Source organism: Geotrypetes seraphini, chromosome 16 (assembly GCF_902459505.1).
Source record: "Geotrypetes seraphini chromosome 16, aGeoSer1.1, whole genome shotgun sequence".
In the NCBI taxonomy this organism is placed as follows: domain Eukaryota; kingdom Metazoa; phylum Chordata; class Amphibia; order Gymnophiona; family Dermophiidae; genus Geotrypetes; species Geotrypetes seraphini.
In genome coordinates, this window is record NC_047099.1 from 7,766,835 (window position 1) to 7,794,782 (window position 27,948).

Below are 27,948 nucleotides of genomic sequence, written 5' to 3' on the forward strand. Positions count from 1 at the left end.
GTGAAGGCACAGGAGCTGGTGTCAGGAAAGTGTGCTATTAAGAAGTAAATTCCCTTGCAAGAAATGGAACAAGTGTGTAAAATAATGCACATTAGTAAATAGCCCTCTGTCTTTTTCTTTTCTCTCTCCACTTCTCCCCCTTTCCTGTACCTGCAACTCTTTCATTTTCTGTCATGACCAAACATGACTTTATAGCTGCTGGAAGCAGCATTCATACAGTGTTTTCAACCATTGCCTAAGACTTAGGCATGTTTTTGAGAAAGGAACTTTATTAAAACTAAACTAAAACTGAGCTTTGTATACCCAGGTCTTCAACCAAAAAGAGTCGACTCGGTTAACAATAATAATTAAAAAGATGCAAAAGATGGAAAGAAAGAACAAAATTGGGAAAAATGTTAACGCGGATGGTTTCCGAAATGTCTGGCAAACCGAATAGTTTTTAAAGTTTTGCGAAAAAATTGAAAAGGACCGGAGCCCCTTAAGATAAGAGGAATTTTGTTCCACAGTCGTGTTAATTTGAAAACAAAAGATTGACTGAATTTCTTGATTCCTTTTGATTCCCTTTACTGAAGGAAGGGAAAGTTTGACTTGTTGGGTACCTCTTGCATTCCATCTAGGATTTTGAAAGCGATACATAAACATTTGAAATGGATCCTGAGATGGACAGGAAGCCAATGAAGATTTTGAAGCAGAGGAGACACACGATCAAAACATTTCCCCATCTTATCCTTTTGTTTTTAGCCTTATGTTTTGGTTTTTTTTTTAAGAATTGCAATTTTTTCCCTTCTGTCCTCTTTTTATTCCCCTCATCCCCCAAGTTAGTTTGTCCTGTATGGTATATGCTTATTTTACGTCGTTTGTTTCAATTTTAGATTTTATTGTACAACGTTTTGAAATTTTATGTCAAGCATTTAATCAAATTTTAATAAACTATAAATTAAAACACCCCCATCACTGCCCCATTGCCACTAGTAATTTGTATAAAAAGTACCATGGTCTTTTTAGCTTACTCTGTAGTAGGGGGGGGGGGGGAACTGACAGATATTTGTACCACCTGCTCAGCTGAGAAGTGGACCGGCTCAGTCCCCATAGATAACCTAAGGGCGGATGTTGAATTGTAAGTTGCTTTCAGATATTGCTCAGCGCATAAAATCTTTGCATTGCATTTTACTTACTTAGGGTCACAGAAAGTTTGGTCCCTTTTCCAAACAGGAGTTTATTGGCACCACCTCCATAATTCACACAGTGACTGAGGGCCTTACAAAAAATAGTGTGTGCGGTTGCTGTGATGGCACTGGCGATGCATAGCTAAATCCCTTTGCAAGAATTGGGACTTTGGTGTAAATTAGCACACACTGGTAACTCTAGCTTTTCCGTCCTCGTTTCCCTGCTCCCTTCCCCCTTTTATTTTCTCTCTATCTCTTTTATTTTCTGCCATTCTCTCTCAGGATGTCTCTATCCCTTGCCTCTTTGCTCAACATCTTCAGAGCAGTTAATGTAGCTGAGTGTAAAAAAGGTTTGGACAAGTTCCTGGAGGAAAAGTCCATACTCCGCTGTTGAGACAGACGTGGGACGGTAGCATGGAATGCTGCTACTATTTGTTTTTTTGCCAGGTGATTGGCCACCGTGAAGACGGGATACTTTGCTAGATGGACCGTTGGTCTTACGTTCTTTTATTCCCTCATTATAAATATTACAAATTTCCACATAGAGACCGCTCCCCCTTTTTACAAACCCATAGCACATTTTTTAACACCAGTCGTGGCGGTAACTTCTCCGACGCTGTTAGGAATTCTATGAGCATCACAGTGGCCGGAGCTAAAATGTGCTACGGGGGAATGAGTGGGGCGTTTATCATTCTCTATAGAGCTCAATCCTAATCACAGACCAAAACACTTTATCTAAGGAGCACTAGTGCGTCTTAGCTAACGCATGGCAACGCATCCATTGTATCCTATGGACGTGTGAGTACACGTTAGCTTTTATAGCCTCTTACTAAAAGGACCCCCAAAGTAATGTTGATAAATATATGAATGTATATTTCTCAAAGTCATGAATTTCCCTTTCTGTAGTTGGAATTCAAAGTGAATCAGAACTTTCTTGGTTTTCACATTCATCTTGGATCCCTTTCCAAATGTTAGTGCATTCCTACAGAGTTCTGAGGCACTTTTTTTTTTTTTTTTTTGGGGGGGGGGGTAATTTTGGCTTTTATGATAGAAACCTCACATGATCAAGCTTTACAAATACATTAGAAATCAGAATTCAAGCTGTATTTGGTCTTATTTGTGATTCTTCCTAATAGTAATTCATAAGCATATTTTAATTTGGACTTCTAATTTTAGATTTTAACTGATAAAACACCATTAAAGCATCCCCAATTAAAAAAACAAACCAATAAAATAAGCATTTACATATTGGATAAACACTGGGAAAACACCATTTCCCCTGCTATTGTCTCACACTTTCCCTGTGTCCTCCACTCAATTTTTGTGCTTTTTCTGCCCTGGCAAATAACCCCCTCCCTTTTTTTTTTTAGGGGTGGGTGGGTGGGTAAGAGGCAACAATTTACATATTTAATTCCACTGGAAAAAAATCTCCAGTAGTACTTTGAAAACACTGATTAAGACAGATTTTTTATATCCTAAAAGAATGTTTTCGCTGGGTTTTACTACGGGCCGGCGAGGTGAATGCCCCAAAACACACAGAATTCCTTTGAGAGTTGGCGTATGGTCCTCGCTGGCCTGCGGTAGAAACCTCTACTACAGTTCAGTAAAAGGAGCCCTTAATTAGCAAAGATAAACGCCAAAATTTGCAATTTACAAATCGCTAAAAATAGATGCCTTTACAATTCAAGGTGACAATGGCCATTGAACAGTGAATGATTTCCTGTCACTGTTATGTCTGTTTTAGAGCCAAGCCTTGAATTCATTGGTTTACTCCACTGCCCTGGTAGTCTTTTCTTCACCAGAAAAAAATGAAATGCGTTCTTGGTTTTCATAAAATGCTCTACGGGAGTGGGAAATCTTTAAACACTTACTTGGCATCACTGTCAGCCTGGTGCCTGCTCCAAAGGTGAATTTACCATAGTTTCCTGTATTCACACAGTGATTCCTGCTCTATCAAAAACACGGTCTGAACAATAAGCTCATACAGAACAGGCTTCCCCCCCCCTTTTTTTTTTTTTTACAAGAGGTTTCTAGTGCCAGCTAGTGTGCTGAATGCTCTGTGCTGCTCAGAGGCTCATGGGAATTCTATGACGGTCGGAGCAGCAAAGGGCATTCAGTGTGCCGGCCGGCACTAAAAACTTCTTGTACAGTTTTGTAAAAAGAGGAATTAAGAACATAAGAATTGCCGCTGCTGGGTCAGACCGGTGGTCCATCCTGCCCAGCAGTCCGCTCATACGGCAGCTCCAAGGTCAAGACCAGTGCTCCAAATGAGTCCAGTCTCACCAGTTTACCATGAACTTGTCCAACTTTGTCTTGAATCCCTGGAGGGTGTTTTCCCCTACAACAAACTCCGGAAGAGCGTTCCAGTTTTCTACCACTCTCTGGATGAAGAAGAACTTCCTTACGTTTGTACAGAATCTATTCCCTTTCAACTTTAGAGAGTGCCCTCTAATTCTCTCTACCTTGGAGAGGGTGAACAACCTGTCTTTATCTGCTAAGTCTATTCCCTTCAGTATTTTGAATGTTTCGATTATGTCCCCTCTCAGTCTCCTCTTTTCAAGAGAGATTCTCTCACTGTACGGCAACTCCTCCAGCCCTTTAACCATTTTAGTCGCTCTTCTCTGGACCCTTTCGAGTAGTACCGTGTAACAATGAGCAAATATCCTCTGAGGTGACTTCACTATCATCATTATTTCTTTTTTTATGGAAACAAAACACAGGCGTGCAAAAGTGAGGGGGGATTAAACATACTCCCACATTACTAGTTTCCAAATAATAGAATAATATTTTTGCTACTTACTTGCTATCACTGTTAATTGTGTCCCTGATCCAAATGTGATTTTAGAGTGACTCGTACTCACACAGTCTTACATGCCAATACAAAAACTTGATACCTAACTGAATGCCAGACTCCTCCTCGTTTCTTATTGCCCTTTCTTTCTCTCTCTCTCTTCCTTCTATTTTCATTTTCTTCTTTTTCATATCTCTCTTTAATTGATATGATAGAGGTCTTTAAATCTCAGTGGCATAGGACAATGATTGTTTACTCTTTGAAAAAAATAATCAACGCTTTACTAGGCAGCATAAGGACATTTTACGGCAGGCCAGCGAGTTAAATGTTCTGACGCACAAAGGAATTCAGTGAGCATCGGAGCATTTACCTCACTGGCCCTAAATTAAATTTAATATAAAGACTTCTAGCCTGCTACTTTTAGGGGTCCTTTTACTAAGGCTAGTGTACCTTAGTAAAAGGACCCCCTAGCGCATGCTAATCTTTAACGTATGCTAAATCAGTTAGCGCGCCTTAGTAAAAGGGACCCCTAAGCGAAATACGCTGCATATTTTTCTTGGGATTTATTCCCAATTTTCTTTGCTAAGATTATAATGGATTTGGTCTTTTCTCTCTGGACGTGGGCTTGACGGAATATCAAATAATTGTGAAATGTTTTTCCTTCTGTAATTCCATATCTTATATTCTATTGGGATGTAAATTATAAATATGCAATAAAAAGAAACAAATAGGGAAAAATAATTTTTCACTCATTATTATCCCCCTCTGTTACAAAGCCATGATAGTGGTTAAAGCCGTAAAGCCCTTTAAATCCCTATCTCCTATGACATTTTCCTGCCAGGAAATTGTTGGAATTAGGATATCAAGCTTTTATTATTATTATTATTATCATCTTTGGCCCCCTTTTACAAAACCATGCAGCCGAGTTCTGTGCGGCAAATGCTCTGATGCCCATTCAATTCCTGTGGGCGTCGGAGCATTTACCGTGCCAGCCTGTGCGGCCGGCTTTTGTAAAAAAAATCAACAAGCATGAAACAAGAAAACTTTCAAAGCATTACAAAGGAGTAATAATAAGGCAAAACCAATCATTTCAAATTGCATGGAAATTTCAAAGCAAAACAAGAAACTAGATACTAACATGTATCAAACATTGCAACTATGGTGAATTTAGGAAACATCTTCTTGAAGTATCTAGGTAACGAATCTGTACAATCGACTCCATCACAACCCCACCCCCCAAATCTGATCCTGTAAACTGCTAACCACCAATCTCTAACTATGAATGTCCCATTCAATTTGTAGAATCTTTCTAATTCATCGTAAACCGCATAGAACTTCACGGTCCTGCGGTATATAAACTGTTATTATTATTATTACTAAAGCTTTACCCTAAATCTGTTTCCAAAAACTTTCAAGGGTATCAAGCTTAATCGGTCTGACCCAGTGTGACAATTCTTATGTTCTTATGACAAAGGTATATTATCCACATTAGGTTGATCCTAAAACTCTCTGTTATCATTAAGCAGAATTAATCTTCAACTAAAGTCTCTTCCTGTCCAAAAGACCCACATTACACGTGTTATCTCAGTTCCCAAAATAATACTTTCTCCAAGAAGTAAGAGCTTCTACTTCTGCTAAAATATTATCATTTCCTTTCTTCTTGTTCAAGTAATATAAATACAAAGGATCAGGGAAACATCTCCTCTCTAAGACTATTACTGGGCACGAAGGAACTCAATGGGGCATTCCACTTTACTTGAGTATCAACTGGGTCCTGAAACAATGCAATAAGGATTATATTGAATAAAATAGATGGGATATGTTTCTAGGTATGATCTACAAAGTACACTCTTACCTGGAAGTACAATCACTTTGGTTCCTGATCCATAAAATACTTTATAGTCAAGCCCTAACAAAAACTCCTGGCTCAGTTACATAAAATTCATAGGCTGTTGCCAAATTGAAAAATTCACTAAATTTATAGACTATGGAGCTCAAGTGTCTGCTGGTATCACCTTCAGAACAAGTCTCAATGAATAACCGTCTTGCAGACTATCATCGGTCCAATTATCTATTTAGACAATCGGTCCAAACAAGACAGTTATTCACCGAGACTTGTTCTGAAGGTGATACCAGCAGACACTTGAGTTCCATAGTCTATAAATTTAGTGAATTTTTCAGTTTGGCAACAGCCTATGAATATTGGGAGTAATTTTGTGGCACACTGAATAATTGAAGGTATTCAGTTACATAAAAAACATCTCATGTTTTTCAATTATGGAACAATGAAGCAGCCTTTCGTATGTAACAGAATCCTGAAACCTGATAACCAATTGGCAAAGCCTTAATAATCGATTATTCCAAGTATATTACTTCAAACTATTCACACCACATAACAAAGAACTCTTCTGAAAATTACTGAACTGGAAGTGCAATGTTCTTTAGTTCACTGAAAATATTGTATGGGCATGCGGCTATCAGATATGGGTATGTCTGTGAGATTTTGGAGATCCTTATGTTGGACAAACAATATATTCAGAGCTCTAATTGCCTGGACTTGGTCCTTCCCCAAGAAAGGAGATGGAGCTTTACCGAATTAATCCAATATAAAGGTATCAAGTATCATGGCATCTCCTTGTTGACCTTACTTTCTTAGAGAAGAACTTGTTTGAACAACTATAGGGGGCCCTTTCCTGTTTCTATGACTTCATTCCTGTTATCTTTGTATTTTTAAAGTTCATTTCACTTATTTATTTAAAAATTTATATACTGCATAAAACTATGCAGTTAACATATTGGTTGCACACATAATATACTAATCGCCCTTTAGTTGCATAGATATAAACAAACAATGGACTGACATCGTATCAATTAAACGTTCAGCAATAAAACTGTAAAAAATTAAAACCCAGATATTTGTTGGCACTGTATCTTACAGGAAGAACAGAAGTAGCAACATTTTCATAAAAAAAGCATTAAAGTTGATCTTAAAGTTGATCTTTCCAACACATAATCGCAGTATGCCTTGCAGAGCATTCCAAAGTTTGACACCCGCCACTGACATCATTGATGCTCCAATTCTAACATGAATAATAGGCATCCTCCCCTCAAAACTCAATTTCATAGTGTTTTCAGACCTTAGATTTCTTCTAGGTTGGTAAATTTCAAACAATTCTTGCAGTACCCTTGGAGCAATATGGTACAATATCTGATGGATGACTGCAATGATCTTAGGGTGGAATTCATCACGAGGCGTTATTGGAATTAGCGTGCACTAAATGCTAGATGCCCATAGGAATAGAATGGTACTTAGCGTGTGATAATTCTATTAACATGTGTTAAATCATAACGTCTCTTAATGAATTCCCCCCTTAATGGCCTTGTACAGTTTTCAGCATTTGCATCAGTGTTTAGCTGAAGAAAAAAATATGCCTTATTAAGGAAAGAATATACATATCAAAATAAAATAAATCTGTTTTAGCTTACTAGGTTTCACGATCAGTGTCGTTCCTGCTCCCAATGTGAGCTTCCTGCCTGAATTATCAACACAGTGTTTAATCTCTTTACAAATATGGTAGGCAAATAGAAACATCTGGAAAGTCTCAGTAATACATCGACTAAGTCTTGTCCTTTTGCCCAATGATAGTTTAATGAGTGAGACTTTCACAGTAGTGATGTCTCCATGCCCCTCTCCCTCTTTCTGTTTGCTACTCTTTTTTCCCTTTCTTTATCTCTCTCTATTTCTCCTGTTCCTTACTGGAAGGCGGTAGGCACTGGACTCTGAAATGTGTTAAGTATGCACAAGAAACAAAAAAAATAAACCACTGTGGAGTGACGATGTTCCTGAAATGGACTTTATTGAAGATCTGAAAGTTCCAAAAGTCAACGTAACAATGAACATGAGATCATAGGACCTTAAGGTTTTAATGTGGATTGTTAGGTTGAGTTTTGGAATTTTCAAATCTTCAGTAAAGTCCATTTCAGGAACATCGTCACTCCACAGTGATTTTTGGGTTTCTCCTGGATTTTCTTCTCAGTGGATTTCCCAGGGTCAATCTCGTTGGGCTCCTTTTACTAAAGTGCGCTAGTGGACTTAGTGTGCACTACAATACTGCACGCACTAAACACTAACGCCGCCATAGAGCTTGCGTTAGTATTTTTCATTTAATCTTTAGCGCACGCTAAAAATGCTATTGCACCTTAGTAAAAGGAACCCTTTGTTTTAAGTATGCACAAAACAGGGATGTAGCCCACGTCAATGAAATATCAATGTTCTTATATCTTCTAACTGCATTATACAAGTATAAACCTAAAAAAAAAAATTGCAAGGCTTCTACTTTGAAGAAATCAGTAGGAGAAAGAAGTTTGGGTTCCTCTTGTGATTAATTTCTCCAAACGAGTTAGTTTTGTACATATAATGGAATATGCTAGGTTTTATCTGCCTTCATCTACTATGTTATGGAATCTGAAAATACCACCTCTCTGGGTGAGAAGGCAATTCAGTTTATCTACCTCTTCACTTTTTGTCATCCTACATACCCAACAAAGGGAATACTTAATAACCATTATCAAGGCTTTTTGGTAATGAGGAATTTAAATCATGGTGGGTTTTTTAAAGTTATTAAAATAAGACAAAGGTTTTAGATGATTGAATCTCTGTTCCGTCAGATTGTGCTACAAAATGAATCTCACTTGACGCATAAAGGAGCACAGGAATAACATAATCATTGGTTAAATAGTTCTTAAAAGTTACTAGCTATCAGATTACTCCATAAACACAAAACTTATATGAATGTATTAAATTTGGCTCCATGCATTTTTGTGAATACGATTTTAATTCTGGAGATATAACATAAATTATTGCTAACCTAGACGTATCTGAATATTCAAAAAACATTATTTCAGGATGTTAAGAAAATATGGAAATTATTTACCAGGTCTGACAACTAGTTTTGTGCCTATTCCAAACTGAAGCTTCCGGTCACCTCCTGTACCCCCACAGTGATGAGAACCCATTCAAAAACCTTGCTACACTGAAAGTTCAGTTTCATTAGTGGAGAGTGTGGCATGGTGGTTAGATCTACAGCCTCGGCAGACTACAGTTGTGGATTCAAACCCTGCACTGCTCTTTCTGATCTTGGGCAAGTCACTTAATCCTCAATTGCCCCAGATATTCTAGATAGAGTATGAGCCCACTGGGACAGACAGGGGAAAATGCTTGAGTGTCTGAATGTAAACTGCTTAGGCTATAAGTGGTATACAAATAAACTATATTAAAAAATGAAATTAAGAACATAAGAATAGCCTTACTGGGTCAGACCAATGGTCCATCAAGCCCAGTAGCGCGTTCTCACAGTGGCCAATCCAAGTCACTAGTACCTGCTCAAAACACAAGGAGTCGCAACATTTCATGCTACGGATCCAGGGCAAGCAGTGGCTTCCCCCATGTCTTTCTCAATAACAGACTATGGACTTTTCCTCCAGGAACTTGTCCAAACCTTTCTTAAAACCAGCTATGCTATCCACTCTTACCACATCCTCTGGCAATGTGTTCCAGAGCTTAACTATTCTCTGAGTGAAAAAATATTTCCTCCTATTGGTTTTAAGAGTATTTCCCTGTAACTTCATCGAGTGTCCCCTAGTCTTTGTCAGTTTTGACGGGGCGAAAAATCGATCCATTTGTACCCGTTCTATTCATAAGAACATAAGAACATAAGCAATGCCTCTGCTGGGTCAGACCTGAGGTCCATCATGCCCAGCAGTCCGCTCACGCGGCGGCCCAACAGGTCCAGGACCTGTGCAGTAATCCTCTATTTATACCCCTCTATCCCCTTTTCCAGCAGGAAATTGTCCAATCCTTTCTTAAACCCCTGTACTGTACTCTGCCCTATTACTCCCTCTGGAAGCGCATTCCAGGTGTCCACCACTCGTTGGGTAAAGAAGAACTTCCTAGCATTCGTTTTAAATCTGTCCCCTTTCAACTTTTCCAAGTGTCCTCTTGTTCCACTCAGGATTTTGTAGACTTCAATCATATCTCCCTTCAGCCAAGCTAGAACTGTCTGTAGCTTTTTAATTTTATTTGTATTTCTTTTCACAGTCCCTAAGAACCCTTTCTCCAAAGGCTTTCTTCCAGTCATTAGCTATAATATATTTCAGACCTTCTAATATAAAACATTATTAATAATAGGTAAGCTGCCGAAAAGAAGGGGCCGAAGCGCCGCTGTAGCCTCGCGGCGCCCCGACCCACTTAGACTCGGCAACATCGACGAACTTCTTCGCCGGATGCAGGGAGTGTCAGTGGCAGCGTCGGCACCCCCGTTGGAGGCACTCGGTGGCGAGTCGGAAGTGTTTTCCCCGGGACTGGAGATCTCGCTTAGCCCCGACGCCACAGCACCTCCCCCTCTTCCTCGGACCACCAGCTCCCCATGGGTCGAGGAGCTATCGGAAGTCGGTGAGCTCCCCTCCTGTGAGGCTTTGGACATCAGAGAGGGGAGCTTGGAGCAGGATTCCCGGTTGGAGAGTTCTGTGGTGTCTGAGATTCTTAACAACAAGAGGGAGTACAGCACTCAGGGGAGACACCTACAGGAGGAGAGGTCAGTTGAACTGAGTATAAAAATTGTGCCTGAAAAACTTACTATAATTGAGAAGCCCCGAGAAATAACTCTAGAAGAAATATGGGATCTAGTGGCGGATCTGGCAAAATCAATTAAACCTCAATTATGCCAAGTTGAACAAAAATTACAAACTGATATGCAAGACCTTAAAAATTCAAATACAGTTACTAAACAGTTCACAGAAACATTAATGAGAGATAATGTAAATTTGAGAAGGAAATTGGAAGCATTGGACAATCTCTCTCGTAATAATAATCTTAGATTAATCAATTTTCCTAGAGTGACAACAATATCTCCGAGAGATATGTTAAAACGATATTTTGGGAATTTCAGAAGAATTGTTGCCACCATTTACCCAGGTTTACTATTTGCCTACATGAAGAAAAGAAGGACAACAACAACATCAAAAATTACAGGAATTACAAGAGGACCAACAGACATTAAACATTTCGACAATCTTGGAACAATCAGACAGGGAAATGGCGATACCTGCAACCTTACTTCTTACAGTTGCCCTGGCACCAGATAAAAACTGGTTGATGAGACTTTACTTTAAAAATAAATTAAAAGATTTTTGGGGATACTTGATATGTTTATGGAAAATATGATAAATAAATAATAATAATAATAGGTAAGCTTTTAGTTCAGTACCACATAAAAAACTCTGTTTAAGGAAAAATAATTTTTGGCCTTGAGACTTACTCGGTTTCACAATTAGTTTTGTTTCTCTCTCCAAGAAAAACTTCCAGCTGAAACCAGAAGTCACACTACGACAAACCCAATGAGAAAAATTATGCTGAATCTCTGCTTACTGTGAGGAAGAGTACAATGGAAAAATGGACCTAGCAGTGTAAGGATGATTGAATAGATGGATAAATCTTTGGAAGGACGACTGTTTGGAAAATGTAGCTGGTAAACATTTTATATAGTATTTAATTGCAAGTGGAACTAATTAGGCATTGATATTCATTAATTCTTTATAATTTCCTTCTTCAAACATATCAGGTTTAGATAGTAAAGTCACTAAAGTATTGACTGATCCTCAGATGTTCTAGAGTGCCAAAGGTTGATTTGATAATGCCAAAATTCTATCGCACGGTTGCCACAGCCAAATGGAACACCAGCTGGGGGACCTAGTATAATAAGCTTAGGAAAATGAATGAAATTAATCATGGGAATGCTTACTTGGCCGAACCAATAGTTGAGTTCCTCCTCCAAATATTAACTGATCGTAATTATTCTCACACAACATTACAGCGCTTTACAGAAACCTTACACAACACATCAGCAGCATGTAAGGATGGTAACTGACTCTCTAACATGTTGCCATCTATGTTTTGTCTATATTTTGCTGTAACGATAAAGTTTTTCATTCTAGAAATGATTTCAAGGTTGGAATTCTATCCCTCCTCCACACACAAATTATTATAAGTCTATGTTTCTAAGATATTATCCATAAAACTTTATTCCATTACTATTTGTTTCTTATTTTGAAAATATTGATTGATTATTATTTTTTTTTGGCTTTATTGTTTATGTATTCTCCCATGTATGTCTTTCAACCTCATATATGCATTTTAGAAAGCTACTAAAAACCCATCTGTTATCAAAATTTTTGTAATCCCTCCAAAGTTGCATTTTGATATGAATCTATTGTTAACTGGTCGATCCCAATGTTCTATCTAGTGTAGCTCACTGACAATGGTCAGCTCATCTCTTTTGTAAACTGCATAGAACTGAAAGGTTTTTGTGATATAAATAAAAATTTATGTTATGTTTCACAGAAGCACTACTTAAAATCTTTGTAAAACAGGACCATTGCAAGGCTGTAACTCAAGGTCTACCTCAGCTTTTCTTAGACTACTAAAATATATTTAAAATGGCAGCAAGAAAGTTTGAACAATTTTGCAACTTACTGGACTGAACTGTGAGACTGATTCTTTTCCCGAAGGTTAACTTTAGAAAAGTAGCCTCTAGCCCCATAAAAGGTCACCCTTTTACAAAAGCCTTTCAGTGACTATCCTCCACCACTAACACCCAATTATTTTAAAATATACCCCTTACAAATTATTGTGTGAGTTATAGTCTTTCTCAACAAAATTACAGCCTATTGTGCTCTTACGACTCATTTAAAATTGTACTATTCTCTCAGTTTTCAAAGTGAAATATGACCTAGATATTCTTTCAAACGAGTTATCAAACCACCAAAATCAATAAAGAAGAGTTAAAACGGCACTTACTAGGGGTTATGATCAATATTGTACCAGTTCCAAAGGTAAGCTTCTTCGAGCTTCCAGAATAAACACTGTGAAACATTTCTCTCCAAATACATTGGACCCCCAGCATAGAGCTATGAGGGGTGTGTGGAAAAGTTCTCAGCCCAACCAAACAACTTTCTAAATTCTGAGCATTATTTTGCCACTGTATCTGAAAAGAGTAAATCTTAGTTCTTTAAGTGCCAATTTGAAGAAACAGAAATTTGGACATTGTTTCAGATCATTGATTGTTCCATTTCCATGTCATTCTTGGTTGGGCTGAGAACTTTTCAGCACTCCCTCCTATTGTTGGAAAATTATTCTGAATTATTCTGTGCTTTATACGAGTGATCTTAGCCACTATTTCTTTTAAATATTATTAAGTGAATGCACTTACTAGGCTTTATGATCACTTTGGTTCCTTTTCCAAAGAAAAGCTTATTCAAGTTGCCTCCATATTCACACAATCAATGTGTTGTTTACAAAAATGTTTCCTGAAAGTCTATATTCAAAGAGGAAATAGATTCTTCTCTTTTTCAGTTGGTGTCATAATTTCTTGGAAATGCCAGGGTTCAGATATCCAATAAATGTTTGAGTAGTCAGTAATTAATTTGTGTCACTTATGTTTATTTTACTTACTTGGTGTTACAATGAAAAAAGAAATGTTCCTAAGCCAAAGATGAGTTTATCATTGCTTCTAAAGTTCTCACAGTATCCAATTCAACTGCTATAAACAGAGATATACTATAAAATTAGGTTTTGTAACCATTTTGAAAAGAAATCCTTTCCAATGCCCTCAATTAAACAAAAATTTAAATATTGTATACTGAGATCCTCAATTTGTCTCTAATAAAAATCTATTTATACATCAGGTCATCTAGATAACGATTTACATTGTTTAATTACTACAGTATGAATTTACCAACATGCTCACTTATCTATCATATAATTATCAATAAATTCATCCATGGATGGCCCCAATTATATTTACCTCATTCATTAATGAAAATACTTATAATACTCTCTGTATGCCTTATTCATTAATTTATGGAAACTGTCCATCCAATAATTGATTTATCCCTATAGACACTCTAGTTATCTATTTGAGGGGCCACTGAAAAGTTCTCAGCCCAACCAACAAAATTGGGGAAGTCTCCATCAAGCGCTCTACACTTGGTCCTGTGATTTTCCACTTTTTATGTTCTGTTGGAAAAATAGGGAACAAAAAAAGTGGAAAAATCACAGGGCCAAGTGTAGAGCGTTTGATGGAGACTTCCCCAATTTGGTGGTTGGGCTGAGAACTTTTCTGCTGGTATGTTAATTCATCTGGGAACCTTATTCTTCAACATTTCTCTTTTAATGGATTTATGATAGACATTTATCATGGGAAAAGAGAGGAAGAACTGGGTTTTAAAAAAAAAAATTATCATTGCATTTGTCAAGTAACAGCTTCATTGCTTGATATGGATGCATTTTATTAATTTTAATTTGAAATATGGACCCCTAGAATTGCAGATATTTTAATTTAACTTTCTTACTTACCTGGCCTTACAGTAAGAACTGTTCCTGCTCCAAAGATATGTTTGCTATTGCTTCCATAATTCACACTGCAATACATCTTTTTACCAAAACTCAGCCCTGTTTGTATTCTCAAAATTCATTCTCCCTTGCAGATCAGTCCGTAAATCTAATCATTGCAGGAACTAACATTGCTTTGCAAAATTATTTCCAAGAAATATTCAATCTGATATGAAAGATAATGCTTTCAAAACAATAGGTAACTATCCTCAAAAATGTGTAGAGGACCAGTCAAAACAATGCCCTACTCCAGGTCCAAGTTAATTTTCTGTTGATTCTCATCCGCTTTGATAACAATCCCTTTCGAACACTATTGTCTTTCTGTACTTTGCAAGCTACTTTCTCTTGAGTTATTCGAGTCATCTGTCTACCCATTCATTCATTGCTCATCTATCTACCCTTCCACTGATCTGCATGTGATCAATGCAATACAAATATTCAGAAACCTTTATAATTAACATTTAGTGTCATAAATTAAGATACAATTTATTGACCAGGTTCTTATTCATAAATAAAGATAGCTTAACAACTAGTTACTATTATGTACTCACCCGGCTCAACATGAAGAATAGTTCCAGATCCAAAAGTAATCTTGTTCCCATAATTCACACTGTAACAGAACCCTTTATTCTAACTCTAAAGAGCTGTTTCTACTTTGCAAGATGACTTGATTAATGTCTTTGTACCATCTGGCCCCCGACTTTACTCCAGGTTTTTTTGGGGGGGTTCCCCCAGAAAATGTTTTCATTCATATGTTTGATTAGTCTGTCAATCCTCCAAACTGTGGATTTTGCATCAGAGTATTAAAGAATCTTGAAAGGTTATAGTTAGAGTTGCTGATTAAGTTTCTGTTTTTCCAAATGTTTTCTCCTGTGGATTGAATCTTTGGAATGTTGCTTTCAGCCAGAATTGCAACTAATATTCAATTTGGATATTTTTAGGAAAACAAGATGATTTTTTTTAAAGTATATAATTTTGGCAATGACAACATGTCTGCCTTTTCTGAATTCATTGCAGGAATCGTTGCAGACCCAAATACAAGCTTGATTTTGGTTCCACAAACACTATAGCAAAACTTTTGCCAATGCTCCCGTCTCTTTCTGTATTTTGCTACCCAGTTTTCCCAAAGTAACTCACAATCAAAGATTCAATGTACTCATTAATCAACTAATGATCTATCTATCAATTTATTTTCTTTCTATCTACTTATCCTACAATATATCCATCAATCATCATGGACACCTCCAGAATTAAAAAAGGAGAGATCTTTATGGTCTCCTTTTACTAAACTGCGCTAACGGTTTTAGCGCGTACTACAGTGCTGCGCGCACTAGATGCTAACGCCTCCATTGAGCTGGCCTTAGTTTTTCCGTGTAGCGTGAGGTTAGCACGCACTAATATGCAGCGCGCGCTAAAAACGCTATATGCAGCTTTATAAAAGGAGCGCTATATGTTTGTTAACTAGGTTTTTATTTTTAAATCTTAACTGTAATGTTTAACACTATTTATTAGATGGCATATTGATTCATATTAGTGGCTAGATATAAACAGAGTTTACTGAATATTTGAAGAAGAGTATACTTACACTACCCCCTCCCCATTCGCGGTTTCCATACTCATGGTTTCACAAATTCACAATTTTTTTTTTGGGGGGGGACCCATATTTTATCATGTTCCTCCCTCCTGCCTTCCTCCCGGCATCCCGGCCTTACCTGGTGGTGTAGCAGGCTTTCGGGGCAGGAGCGATCTTCCTACGCTCTTACCACATCTCTCTAGACCAGTGGTTCCCAACCCTGTCCTGGAGGACCACCAGGCCAATCGGGTTTTCAGGCTAGCACTAATGAATATGCATGAGAGAGATTTGCATATAATGGAAGTGATAGGCATGCAAATCTGCTCCATGCATATTCATTAGGGCTAGCCTGAAAACCCGACTGGCCTGGTGGTCCTCCAGGACAGGGTTTGGGAACCACTGCTCTAGACTACGGCAGGAGCTCACGGCAGCCATTTCCTATTTGCGATCTTCACGGGGCAGGAGCGTAGGAAAGCCTGCTAGACCACCAGTAAATAAAAACCTAGTTAACAAACATATAGGGCTCCTTTTACTAAGCTGCAGTAGCGTTTTTATACACATTCCTCAGTCTATCTCCATGGTATTGTCAAATTTACTGACAAATAGTATGCAATATGATATAGTATGTGACCTGACTTTGTTAAAAATAATCCTTTTGATATATTCACATATAAATGACATTTAGCCTTAATTCAGGGTTGTTGTTTTTTTTTGTTACTGATCTGTTTTTACAATAAGGTTCATTCCTGAACCAAAGAAATGCTTATTACTTATACCATAGTTCACACTACAGGGACCCCCCTCTATAAGAATCTTTATGATAATTAACTAAACACTCTCCCCCACCCTTTTGTTACAAAACCATACTGCGGATTTTAGCATTGGTAGCAGCAGTAACAGCTCCAATGTTCATAGGAATTAAATGGATCTGTGTAGGACCCAGATGGCTGCTGTCCAGGGTGCTGGACTGCATAACTCTGGTTTATCCAGCATGATCACATGGAGTTTTTCAATTAGACAAAATAAAAGTGATTTAAAGCATGGCACTTCATCGTGGAATCATATGCTTTTTTTCTGCGGTAAACTAATAGTTTCAGCCATCATTTTTTTTTTTTTTTTTTTTAAAGTTTTAACAATTTGGCTGCTTGCTGTGATACGTGGTTTCCCGGTTTGCTTAGAAACTTCCTACACTGCAGTTACTGCTCCCTGTTGAGATTCAACCCACATTTAGATGGAATCTGTATTAGTTCTGGGGGTGGAGGGCAATTTCTCCATGTTTTAGTTTTGGCATTTGATGCTAGGAATAAAGAATGAATCTCACTAGTAAATCATATTCTGAGCTAGATATTTATGGAAATTAGCAAGGTCCTTTCTGCAACAATTTTAGGGCATATATTATTTTACTTAATATTCTCATATGTTAGCTTTAAGAATAATGCTTTAAATTCTTCCCAAATATTCCATCTTAGTAGTGGTTTTCTTTATACATTTTTTTGTTGGGGTGAGGGCAAAAGTTCCCTTTCTCTAAATTTAGTTCTCTCTGTCACTCTTCCTACATACTGTCTTTCTTTCACTTAGGTGGCTCATGTTTTCATTATTATTATGTTTTGGTTGTTTTAATAGTACTCTATTGTTTAAGATTTTCAACTGCTTTGAAATGCTGTTTAGTTTGAAGGGTGGTTAAGCAAGTTTTCTTTTAAAATGTATAAACACATTAAAAAATATATATATTTTTTTATTGAGAATGGCAAATGGCTCATACAAAGAAGTACACACATCAAAATGGCAATACAATTTAATACGCCTTTTGATGGGTAAGAGAATCTTTTACAAAGTCTAGCTCTCTACACTGATACAGCACTGCATGTACTACCAGCCATAACGAAATGACCACTTTAATGTTAATAATTTCTATTGATATTAGGCAGAAAAACTGATAGGTTATAGCGATGTGCGAGAAATCTATGGTTGCTTAATAAAGCCTTACTTTTGGAAATGATTGTTCAATGTATCAAAGTATGCTCTTGTAAATTGTAAAATGAAGAAATCAATCCCACATGATAGAGGGGAAAAAAGTGTGTAACCCATCCTGCACATTCTCATTCCCCCCCCCCCCTCCACCAACCGGCATATTTCCTCTAAATTTCTCATATAGTTTGGAACATTTAAACATTTTTGCTTACCTGGTAATATTATTAGTTTGGTTCCCCTCCCAAAGAAAATCTTCTCTGTCCCAGTAGTCCCACAGTGTTACAGTCCTCTCTAAAAAAAAATGTAATGCATATTTCCCTGCAGACAGAATTCAGAGAATATTCAGTGACTCAGTTAAAGAAAAACACACCAACTGTAAAGACCCAAAGAGCACCTGTAAAACCTTGACCTACTTTATACTTCATTCCTCCTGGAACTTGAGAGGTGCAAAAATGCACTCATCCACCAGAGAGCGCTCAAGGTACAGAGAAATTTAGCCACTGGAAGCTATCAGGTGTATTAAGTTTAAACATTTGATGCTTAGAATTTGGGAACAGATATCCACACCAGTGTCTATTATTGTCTATAGCTGTACAGCCAGCAGGTAGCATAATATAAATATTTTTTAATTTTTATTTGTAGGTTTGCCTCTATAGACCTAAACGCTGTATTTCTAAGAGCTATTTGCTGGCTGATAGAGATGTCCTAATTAAACATTCTAGACTCCTAATTGGTTGAAGGGCTTCCCTGCATCAACTATTAGGCATCTCCTCCACTCCAGACCCCTTGCTCTCCAAAATAACATTTGAGGACAAATAAGATCTTATCCCATTAGGCCTTTTGATAATTTAATCAAAGTTTATTACATCAGTTGAAATAGCCCTACAATTTTTTCCCCTGCACGTCATACACCCACCAGGAACATACATGCACACTCACAGATCAGCATGCACTTATCCTTCTTAGCAAACCACCCTCTTTGCTTTATTGTCTCTGACTAGAGAATTCAAAAAATTGTCCAGGAACATCAGTATCTCTTAACCAGGGCTGGACTAAAGGGTAGGCCCAGTAGGCATGTGCCTAGGGCCCAAAATGGTCAGGGGGACCCGCTGAAGGGGGCAAACAGACCACTCAAAATTATTTTTTTCAAACGGCAATGGGCCCCCCTCCCAGCATCGATCGGCAATGCGGCCTCCCCAGCATCAATCGGCAACATAAGCCCTCCTATCTCTCCCTCCCATCACGAGCCGACTGACTGAAAAACCTCCATCCAACAGCGTCAGCAGCCTCAGCACTCTAAACAGGCTGCTTCTGCCAATGATTCCCTCTGCCACATCATTGATGACATCATCAGTGATGCAGCAGAGGGAATCACCAGTAGGTGCTGCTGATGCTTCTGAAGGGAGGTTTGTTGGTCGTCGCATGATGGAAGGGAGAGATAGGAAGGTCAGCGGGGATTTGATTGCTGCGGGGGTGGGGAGAGAAGCAGTTGGCCCTGGATGCTCCATTAACTTCTTCGGGCAGCAACAGTATTTACAATTCACTGATGTTGCCAGCTTCAGGCCTTCCTTTCTGCAGTGTCCTTTGTACTTCCTGTTTCCATGAAGGCAGGACCCGACAGAGAAGGCCCGAAGCCTTCTACAGCAGCGAATTGTGAATGCTGCTGCTGCCTGAAGTTCTTGATGCCAGGTCTTGGGTGACAGAAGGAGGAAAGGGAGCAGAGGGGGAGAGAATTGCTGCACCCAGCTGGAGGGAGAAAGAGAGGGTTAAAGAAGATGAAGGAGGGAATGAAAGGAGATGCCAGGGCTTGGAGGGAAGGAAGGGAGGAAGAGATGTCAGTGCTTCAAGGGAAGGAGGAAGAGATGCCAGGGCATGGAGGGAAGGAGGAAGGTATGCCAGACCAAGGGAAAAGGAAGGGGGAAATGAAGGAGACAATGTCAGAGCATGGAGGGGGAGGGAGAGATGGAAGAAAAGGAAAGGAGAGAGATGCCAGGGTATCAGGGAAGGGAAGATGCCAGACCGTGAGGTGGGAAGAAAAGAAAGGAGAAGAGAGAGATGCCAGAGCATAGGGGAGGAGGTGGTGACAGAGAGAGAAAAATGGAGAGGTGGCAGAGCTGAAATCAATCATGTACAAAGTAGAGAAGGGGCACAGGATAGACAGTTTATGGAAGGAGCATAGAAAGAGGGAAGATGCCATATGGAACAGGGAGAGGGCGGACAGTGGATGGAAGGGGCAGAGGGGGGCCTGGTATACTTATGTGCCTAGGGGTCCTCGAAGAATTAATCCTGCCCTGCTCTTAACTACTGTTGTTCTTTCTCAGGAGGACTAAAGCAAACGATTTGTCATCTTCCACCCTCCCACAGTTACACTTCCTGTAAAAAAGAAAAAGTGAATTAGTGTTTCTTGAGCCTAATCTTTTAAGCAGAGAATGCAAACGAGTTATGGCTATTGCAATGTTTTCCACAGCTCCTGTATTCCTCCTGCTCTTCTGTAAGTAGATGTCAATCACTTTTTGCCAAATATTTTAACCCCATAATTCCCCATTCACCTTTCCTTACTGGTTTATCATGAGTAAATCATGTTTGATATTTTGTGGGGGGTTTTCTTGGTGGTAGGTAGCTGCATTTCTTGTGAAGAGGTGAAGCAAGAAAACTCAGCTATCACTGCGACCATGGGAGAAAATGTTACTATACCTTGTGTCTACTCAGCTTCATATGACGATCCAGATTTGTACTGGTATCGCTTGGTCAGTGACGGCGCCTTTCAGTTTATTATTTATAGGGATGCAAAGAGGTACCAGAGAGCAGATTTTGCCCAAGAAAGATTTTCCGCTGAGGTTGATTATGCCGGGAAAAACTTCCCCTTAAATATATCTGCGGTGAAGTCTGAAGACGGTGCAACTTATCACTGCAGTGTGAGAGATCTAACACGATGACTCAAAAGAGTTACAGGGCTGTACAAAAAGCCCCTGGAAACCTAATCTGTGATGCCAAAAAGTCTCTGTGCCTGAAGCTCAGAGAACTGCTTAAGACATGGAGCTCCATTTCTCTATACAGGCAGTCCCCGTGTTAAGAACGAGTTACGTTTTAAAAACTGCTTTTAAGTCGGATTTATATGTAACTTGGAACGTGTAGATTTTCAGATTCTTGCTGCTTACCTCTGCTCCCAGCTGACAAAAGGGCCAACTGTCCCTACCAGTGTTTCCTCTAAGGTACAGCATGCACCACCACACACTGTTCTTAATGTGGCCCTGCATCATTCTTGAATCTGCTATAGGAGAAGTGTAGGAGTCTATGCCATTGGAAATACTACTCAGTGAAATCAAATGAAGCTGCAATCTCCTTCTTAAGTATAAGTCGTACTTAAATTGGATGTCTGTAACTCAGGGACTGCCTGTAATGCGTAGGCAGGTCCTTTGTACCTGGATGAGTGACTGGGACGCATCCTCAGGTCAGTCTAGAATAAAACAGGATTAAGGAACCAGTGGATTCCTAGACCCTCTGGTTTAGTCCACGCTGCTCAAAGCCTTGCAAAGGACAAAGTCGTGTCATTCTCGGCTGCTCAAAGAACAAAGCTGAAGATTTTCAGTACTTTTAAGGACTTCTTTCATGCTCTTTCCCTTCTACAAACAGCAAGCTCCTTTGCCTCACACCTCTATCAGAAATTTGTCTGTCCACCTCAGACAATTATTGTGATCCCAGAACAATCAGAAATTGCAGTACTAGCAGCACCCTCAAGGTGTCAGTCTAATCATCAAGTTTCCCATTACTTTCATTCTTACTCCTGATTTCGCCAGTAGGCTGATCATGCATTCATTGGAAGGTTATTACTAAGAACTAAGACGCTTTTCAGACAGAAAATAATGTGCTTTTAAATAAACTGTTCCTATGTTCCAGCACTGAGTGATGTAGGATACTGTCTATTGTAGTCCCAACTTTACTATGGTTTCTAACCTTGAAAACCTGGAGCATAAGTTACAGCTTTGACCTGGAAAAACATATTAGCTATTAAAAATTCCATTCCACTTTCTAATTAGATCAGAGGTGTCAAACTCAATCATATATATATATATATATATATATATATATACTAGTCTCTAAGCCCGTTACATTAACGGGTGCTAGAATAGATATGTCTGTCTGTGTTTCTTTATCTCTCTCTCATTGGCCGCTGTCTGTGTCCTTCTGTCTTCCCCCCCCCCGAGCAAAGCTGTCTGCCTCCAGCACACACCTCCCCCCAAAGCAGTCCCCTTTCCCTCTCCCTAACTGTCTCTCCATGGCCCTCTTCTGTCTTCCCCCCAGAGCAAAGCTGTTTGCCCCAAGCACACCCCTCCCCTCAAAGCAGCCCCCCTTTCCCTCTCCCTGTCTCTCCATGGCCCCTTCTGTCTTCCCCCCCAGAGCAAAGCTGTCTGTCCCCAGCACACCTCCCCCCCAAAGCAGCCCCCTTTCCCTCTTCCTATCTCTCCATGGCCCCTTCTGTCTCCCCCCAGCACCCCCCAAAGCATCCCCCTTTCCCTCTCCCCTGGCCCCCTGTACTGATCCCCTTCTTACCCTCCCTCCATCCCGGCGTCTTCTGGCCTGCTCCTCTTCAAAGCAGCTTGCGATCATGGTGGCCGGCTTTAGTGAACCTCGCAGGCTGCTCTCCAACTCGGTAGCACATACCCTCTGACGCGATCCCATGCATCAGAGAGAACGTGCTACTGAGGTTGGAGAGTGGCCTGCGAGGTTCTTTAAAGCCGGCCACGATTGCAGGCTGCTCTGAAGAGGAGGATCAGTGGCAGCAGCGGTAGCGATGAGCGAGGGCGGGAGGTGTGTTCCCTGCCGAGGACGCGGGCAGGGAGAGAGCTTGCCTGCGCTTCCTCGCAGCAGCAGTTGGTGAGTGAGGGCGGGAGGAGGGGAGTGGCCAGAATATTCCCTGCCGCCGGGTTCTAAAATGGAACATGGCCACGGATCATACACCACAGCGGCAGTGATCACGCTGTTTTAACAGCACATGCGCCGGTAAGCTTTTATTATATAGGATATATAGATATATATATATACAGTATATACTCTATTTATGTGTATATTGATGAGATGGATTTGAGGCTCTAGTCTGCATTTATGCATTAATACAATTTTATAATTTTTTTAAAATTGCATTAATTTTTAGTTTCATTTGTTAATTTAGATGTAATAGGATATTATGTTTAGAAATGTTATTCTTTTTCCTTTTTCTTTCCTATTTAAATGGAGTTCTTTTCATGAATTTGATTGAGTTATATTGTGAACCGCTTTGATCCTTTTGGGCTGTATATGCGGTATATTAAAATTTTAATAAACATAAACATATATATACTGTATATTGTTTTCATACACATCTCTATTATAGATAATGGTATAACATCATGTTTAATGATGAAAGCATCATTGTATACAATATTAGGGAGTATGTAGGAATGCCTCCCTCCCTTTACAGCCCCAAGGAGAGGAGAAAGATTGTCTGCAAAAGGGCAGCTGCCTAGAGCCTCCCTTCCTGTCTGGCTCTTGACGGTAGCAACTTATCGCTTAAAGCTTCAATTTATTTATATACTGTATATATATATATAATTCAAATGTTTTGTGGAAGCTGGCATTTGACCTCTTGCTACCTCTGGAGCAGAGAGATAGGGCAAAGAGATAGAGCAGATAGAGAGATAGAGCAGAGAGATAGGCTAAAAGGTCCTGTTTTCCCGTAGTGGTGACTTTTCAATCTTGTAAGATACTTTGGAGATGAACGATTTAAAGATGTCCAAATCAAGCCAGCTCTGTTGTACATTTAAAAATCACCTAAACCTCAGGGGACCAGTTTATTCTGGTTTTAACTGACACAAAAAGGGGGGAGGGATGGATTTTGCTCTCAGATGGTGTAGAGTGCACGGATTGCCATGGCAACTGCATCCCACATCAAACCAGCGAGAAAGCTGCTCTGACAGGATTTCCTGTTGGCGGATGGATCAGTGAGAGCAAAAAAGGTGTATTTCTTTTCAAACAGGATCCTATGAGTTCACGAACAGCTAATGTTAGAGAAAACTTAATACAATTAAAATATCTGATGTCTTTTAAACGAAACTAGACCTCACGTTTATAGACCGCATCTTCTCTATAAAAATAGAGCTCGACACGGTTTACAAAAATTAAAAAGGGAACTACACAATAAGATTTGAAATAAAATAGAAAGGAGCAAAATTCACAATTTTGAAAATAACTAGGTTTTCAAATGTTTTCAAAATATTTGGAAAGAACCCAGATCATGCAACTGAAAAGGAAGATTATTCCGAAGTGTGATAATTTTGAAACATAAAGACTTCCCCAGTTTACCAGTGTAAACAATGCCATTCAACGTAGGGAAAGACAATTTAAGTTTCTGAATAGTTCTAGTTGTGTCCGGTCTTGCAGAATTCCAAACCAGAGGGATTAAAGAAGGAAAGATGCCAATAAGAATAAGATGCCAATGAGAAGATCACATCTGAAGTTCATCTCCCCACCAGTTAGAGGAAGTAAATTTAAAAGACACCATCAACATCTTTTCTCTTATCAAGCAGCATTATGGAGCAAAGACCTGGAAAGATTATTTATGCATGCAAATAACTATGGGGAATTTAGGAAACACCTAAAAACATATCTGTTCTTGAAGTACCTAGGTAACTGATCTGCACAATCTCTCCCACAACAACTGATCTCATAAACTATGTAAGTTCTACTCAATATGTAGCATTTTTTTCTTTAATCATTGTAAACCACATAAAACTTCACGGTCCTGCAGTATATAAACTGTTATTATTATTATTATTATTAATTCTCAGACCTCAATGTTACCTTAGCAAAACAGAGTTTCAGTCTAGAATGTTTCACAAAACTGTGATCAAAGTAGAGGCAAAATAATACTGAACGGTTTTGCTTTTCTGAAATGGCTGGGATTCCTTCAATTTTCACTTTTGATGTGATTGTACTTTTTGGTTGCCTCCCGTGCCTAAGAGAAGCTAATTTATTGATTACAAGAAAAAGTCCAGTATTCAACCATCAATGGAAGGCTTTTGCTTGTACGTCTCAAAGATAAATGTGTTCCTCTGATATACTTTTATGTCAGGAAAGATACAAAAAAACAAACAAACCCCAAAGCAAATGAAAAAGAGTTGCCATAATACAAAACATTTTGTAAAATAAGCATATAAGAACATGCAGAAAATCACATGTATTTGCTGGAAATGCAGAGGAGGACAGCCATTTTGCAAATGTACACTTGGAAGAAATGAAGCTTCCATGTGTAGTGACACTTCTTCCACATCTAGTCATCACGCTTTCAAATCTGTAGAGATAAATGATGCTAATTAAGTAGCGAGACTGTATGTTTGTTTATTTAAATTTTCATTCTAGAGGCAGAAATAAACAAAGGAAGCATGAAAAGAATGACTCTCTTAATCTGCACATATCTCTGAGTTGGTGCAAACCCGACGAGGAAATTGATTTCCCTTGTATGTGAAAGGCATTGGGATTTGGTCTTGTATACCACTTTTTTTGTAGTTTTAGAACCACACTCAAAGCGGTTTACATACCGGTACTTCAAGCATTTTCCCTGTCTCTCCTGAGGGGCTCACAATCTGTCTAAAGTACCTGGGGCAGTGGAGGATTAAGTAACTTGCCCAGGGTCACAAGGAGCAGCACAGGGTTTGAACCCACAACTTCACGGTAGCTCTAACCACTACGCCACACTCTCCTCCAATACAATATCAGAAGTGAGCCAAGTCTAGAACAATGAAGCCATTGTGACATCACTGATGAGGCTGGCTCTTAGGCTTTGGTGGAACGAGGCATTATGACATCACAATCTCAGCTCTGGAATGTTGCTACTCTTTGGGTTTCTGCCAGGCATTATGACATCACAATCTCAGCTCTGGAATGTTGCTACTCTTTGGGTTTCTGCCAGGCATTATGACATCACAATCTCAGCTCTGGAATGTTGCTACTCTTTGGGTTTCTGCCAGGCATTATGACATCACAATCTCAGCTCTGGAATGTTGCTACTCTTTGGGTTTCTGCCAGGCATTATGACATCACAATCTCAGCTCTGGAATGTTGCTACTCTTTGGGTTTCTGCCAGGCATTATGACATCAGGGAAAGGGATTGGAGCTTCTCATAGTTTTACAACCACACTCAAAGCAGTTTACATACAGGTACTTCAAGCATTTTCCTTATCTGCCCCAGTGGACTTACAGTCTATCTGATGTACCTGTGAACTCCCATTGTAAAAAGGGAAATAGTGTGTAGACCCTTGGTCTGCACCACCACAACCTTTTGAAATTCCTGCCTCTGGTGTGAACCTCCAGCTTTCTGAAGTCACTATTTACACGTCTAAGCGTTCAATCCAACGCGACGCTGAGGTCTTTTCTCCACTTGTTAACTAATATTAGTTAGCAGCTTGCTGTTCCTTCGTATATCGGGGTGTACCTGAATGCATTTGTTTGACTCTTATTATATGAGGCATTGTGTGTAAAATTAACCCCTTAAGATATTACCACTCTTAGCTCCATAGAGGCCAAAACAATGTAGATTATGGCCCTCTTTTACAAAGGTGCTCTAAGTGTTTTAGCACGAATTTAGCTGAATCAATGCGTGCGCTAACCGCTAATGCATCCATAGGATAACATGCATGTGTTAGCATATAGCGCACAATAATATTTAGTGCGCGCTAAAAAGCATAGCGCACCTTTGTAAAAGAGGGGTATAATTCCAGCAATTTGCTAAATATTAGCGCACACTAAACACTAACGCATGCATGGTATCCTATGGACGTGTTAGCGATTTAGCACGCGTCGATTTAGTGCACGTTAAATCCACACTAAAATGCTTAGCGCGCCTTTGTAAAAGAGGGCCGTAGGTGCTGTTTACAGAATCGTGTTTAGTAGTGCCTATGTAAAAACTTACCCCTTCCTTTACAAACCACGCTAGTATTTTGAGCTCCGGCCACAGCAGCAAGAACTCCGATGTTCATAGAATTCCTATGAATGTTGGAGTCCTTACCCCGTTGGCCAGTGCTAAAAACACTAGCGCAGCTTTGTATAGGAGGGGGTTGGTAGGCCAGGGTTTTAAAGGCCTACATTTCAGGCACCTTTTGGAGAATCATACTTAGCAGAGCCTAAATCATGCTCTGCCCATAGAAACACCCACTTAGGTAAAAGACACCCCCACTTAGGTATAAGACACCGCTAAGCACCATGTGAGAAGCATCTATCTTTTATAGAATCGGATACACGCCTACCACCCCTTTTTTTTTTTTAATTATTGAGACTATTAAGGGTATTTTGCCAATTAACTCTCCTTTTACAAAATTGCAGAAGCGGTGTTTAGCGCAGGCCACTGCGCTGAGTGCTCTGCGCTAAAAACCACTTCTGCAGTTTTGTATAAGAGGGGGGTAAGTTAGGCACCTAAGAGGCACTTAACTTTAGTCATCCATTATATAATCAGCCCCTAAATGTATAGCCCTCGAAAGAGACTGCCCCAGCTTTGTTGGTTGAGCTGAGAACTTTTCAGCGGCCCCTCATAGGTTTCAGCCATTAAACAGCAATAAACCTCCCAAATGCAAATCACAATAAAACATACACAAACCCTAAAACAGGGCTTCTCAACCCTCTCCTGGAAGTAGACCTTAGCAGTCAGGTTTTCATGATCACCATCTTGAATATGCATGAGACAGATCGCCGCTATATGCAAATTTATCTCTCATGCTTATTCATTGGCTAATTTTGAAAACTTGGCTGGCTAGGTATGCATTCTGGAGAGATTTAAAAATCACTGGCTTATAGGATAAGCACTCAACCCCCTGATTTCCCTGGATCTCTCCCCCCACTTTCCCCCTTTCTTGCATTAAATCCTCCATTTGGACAATTCCTTGAATTCAACTTAAAAAAGTAGGCAGCAAACACAATATATATATTTTTTGCTCTCTCAAATAATCCTTAATCAGTTGGAAAATAAACACCA

General features: G+C 39.3%; 1 protein-coding gene across 1 annotated transcript in view; it reads right to left on the reverse strand.

Annotated features, from left to right (window-relative positions):
- LOC117350409 overlaps positions 1-27,948 on the reverse strand; it is a 106,431-nt gene that overhangs the window by 47,946 nt on the left and 30,537 nt on the right. Inside the window, exon 7 of the mRNA XM_033924689.1 lies at positions 3,038-3,116. Within this exon, the coding sequence (XP_033780580.1) occupies positions 3,038-3,116 (79 nt within the window). The remainder of the gene's footprint in view (positions 1-3,037; positions 3,117-27,948) is intronic.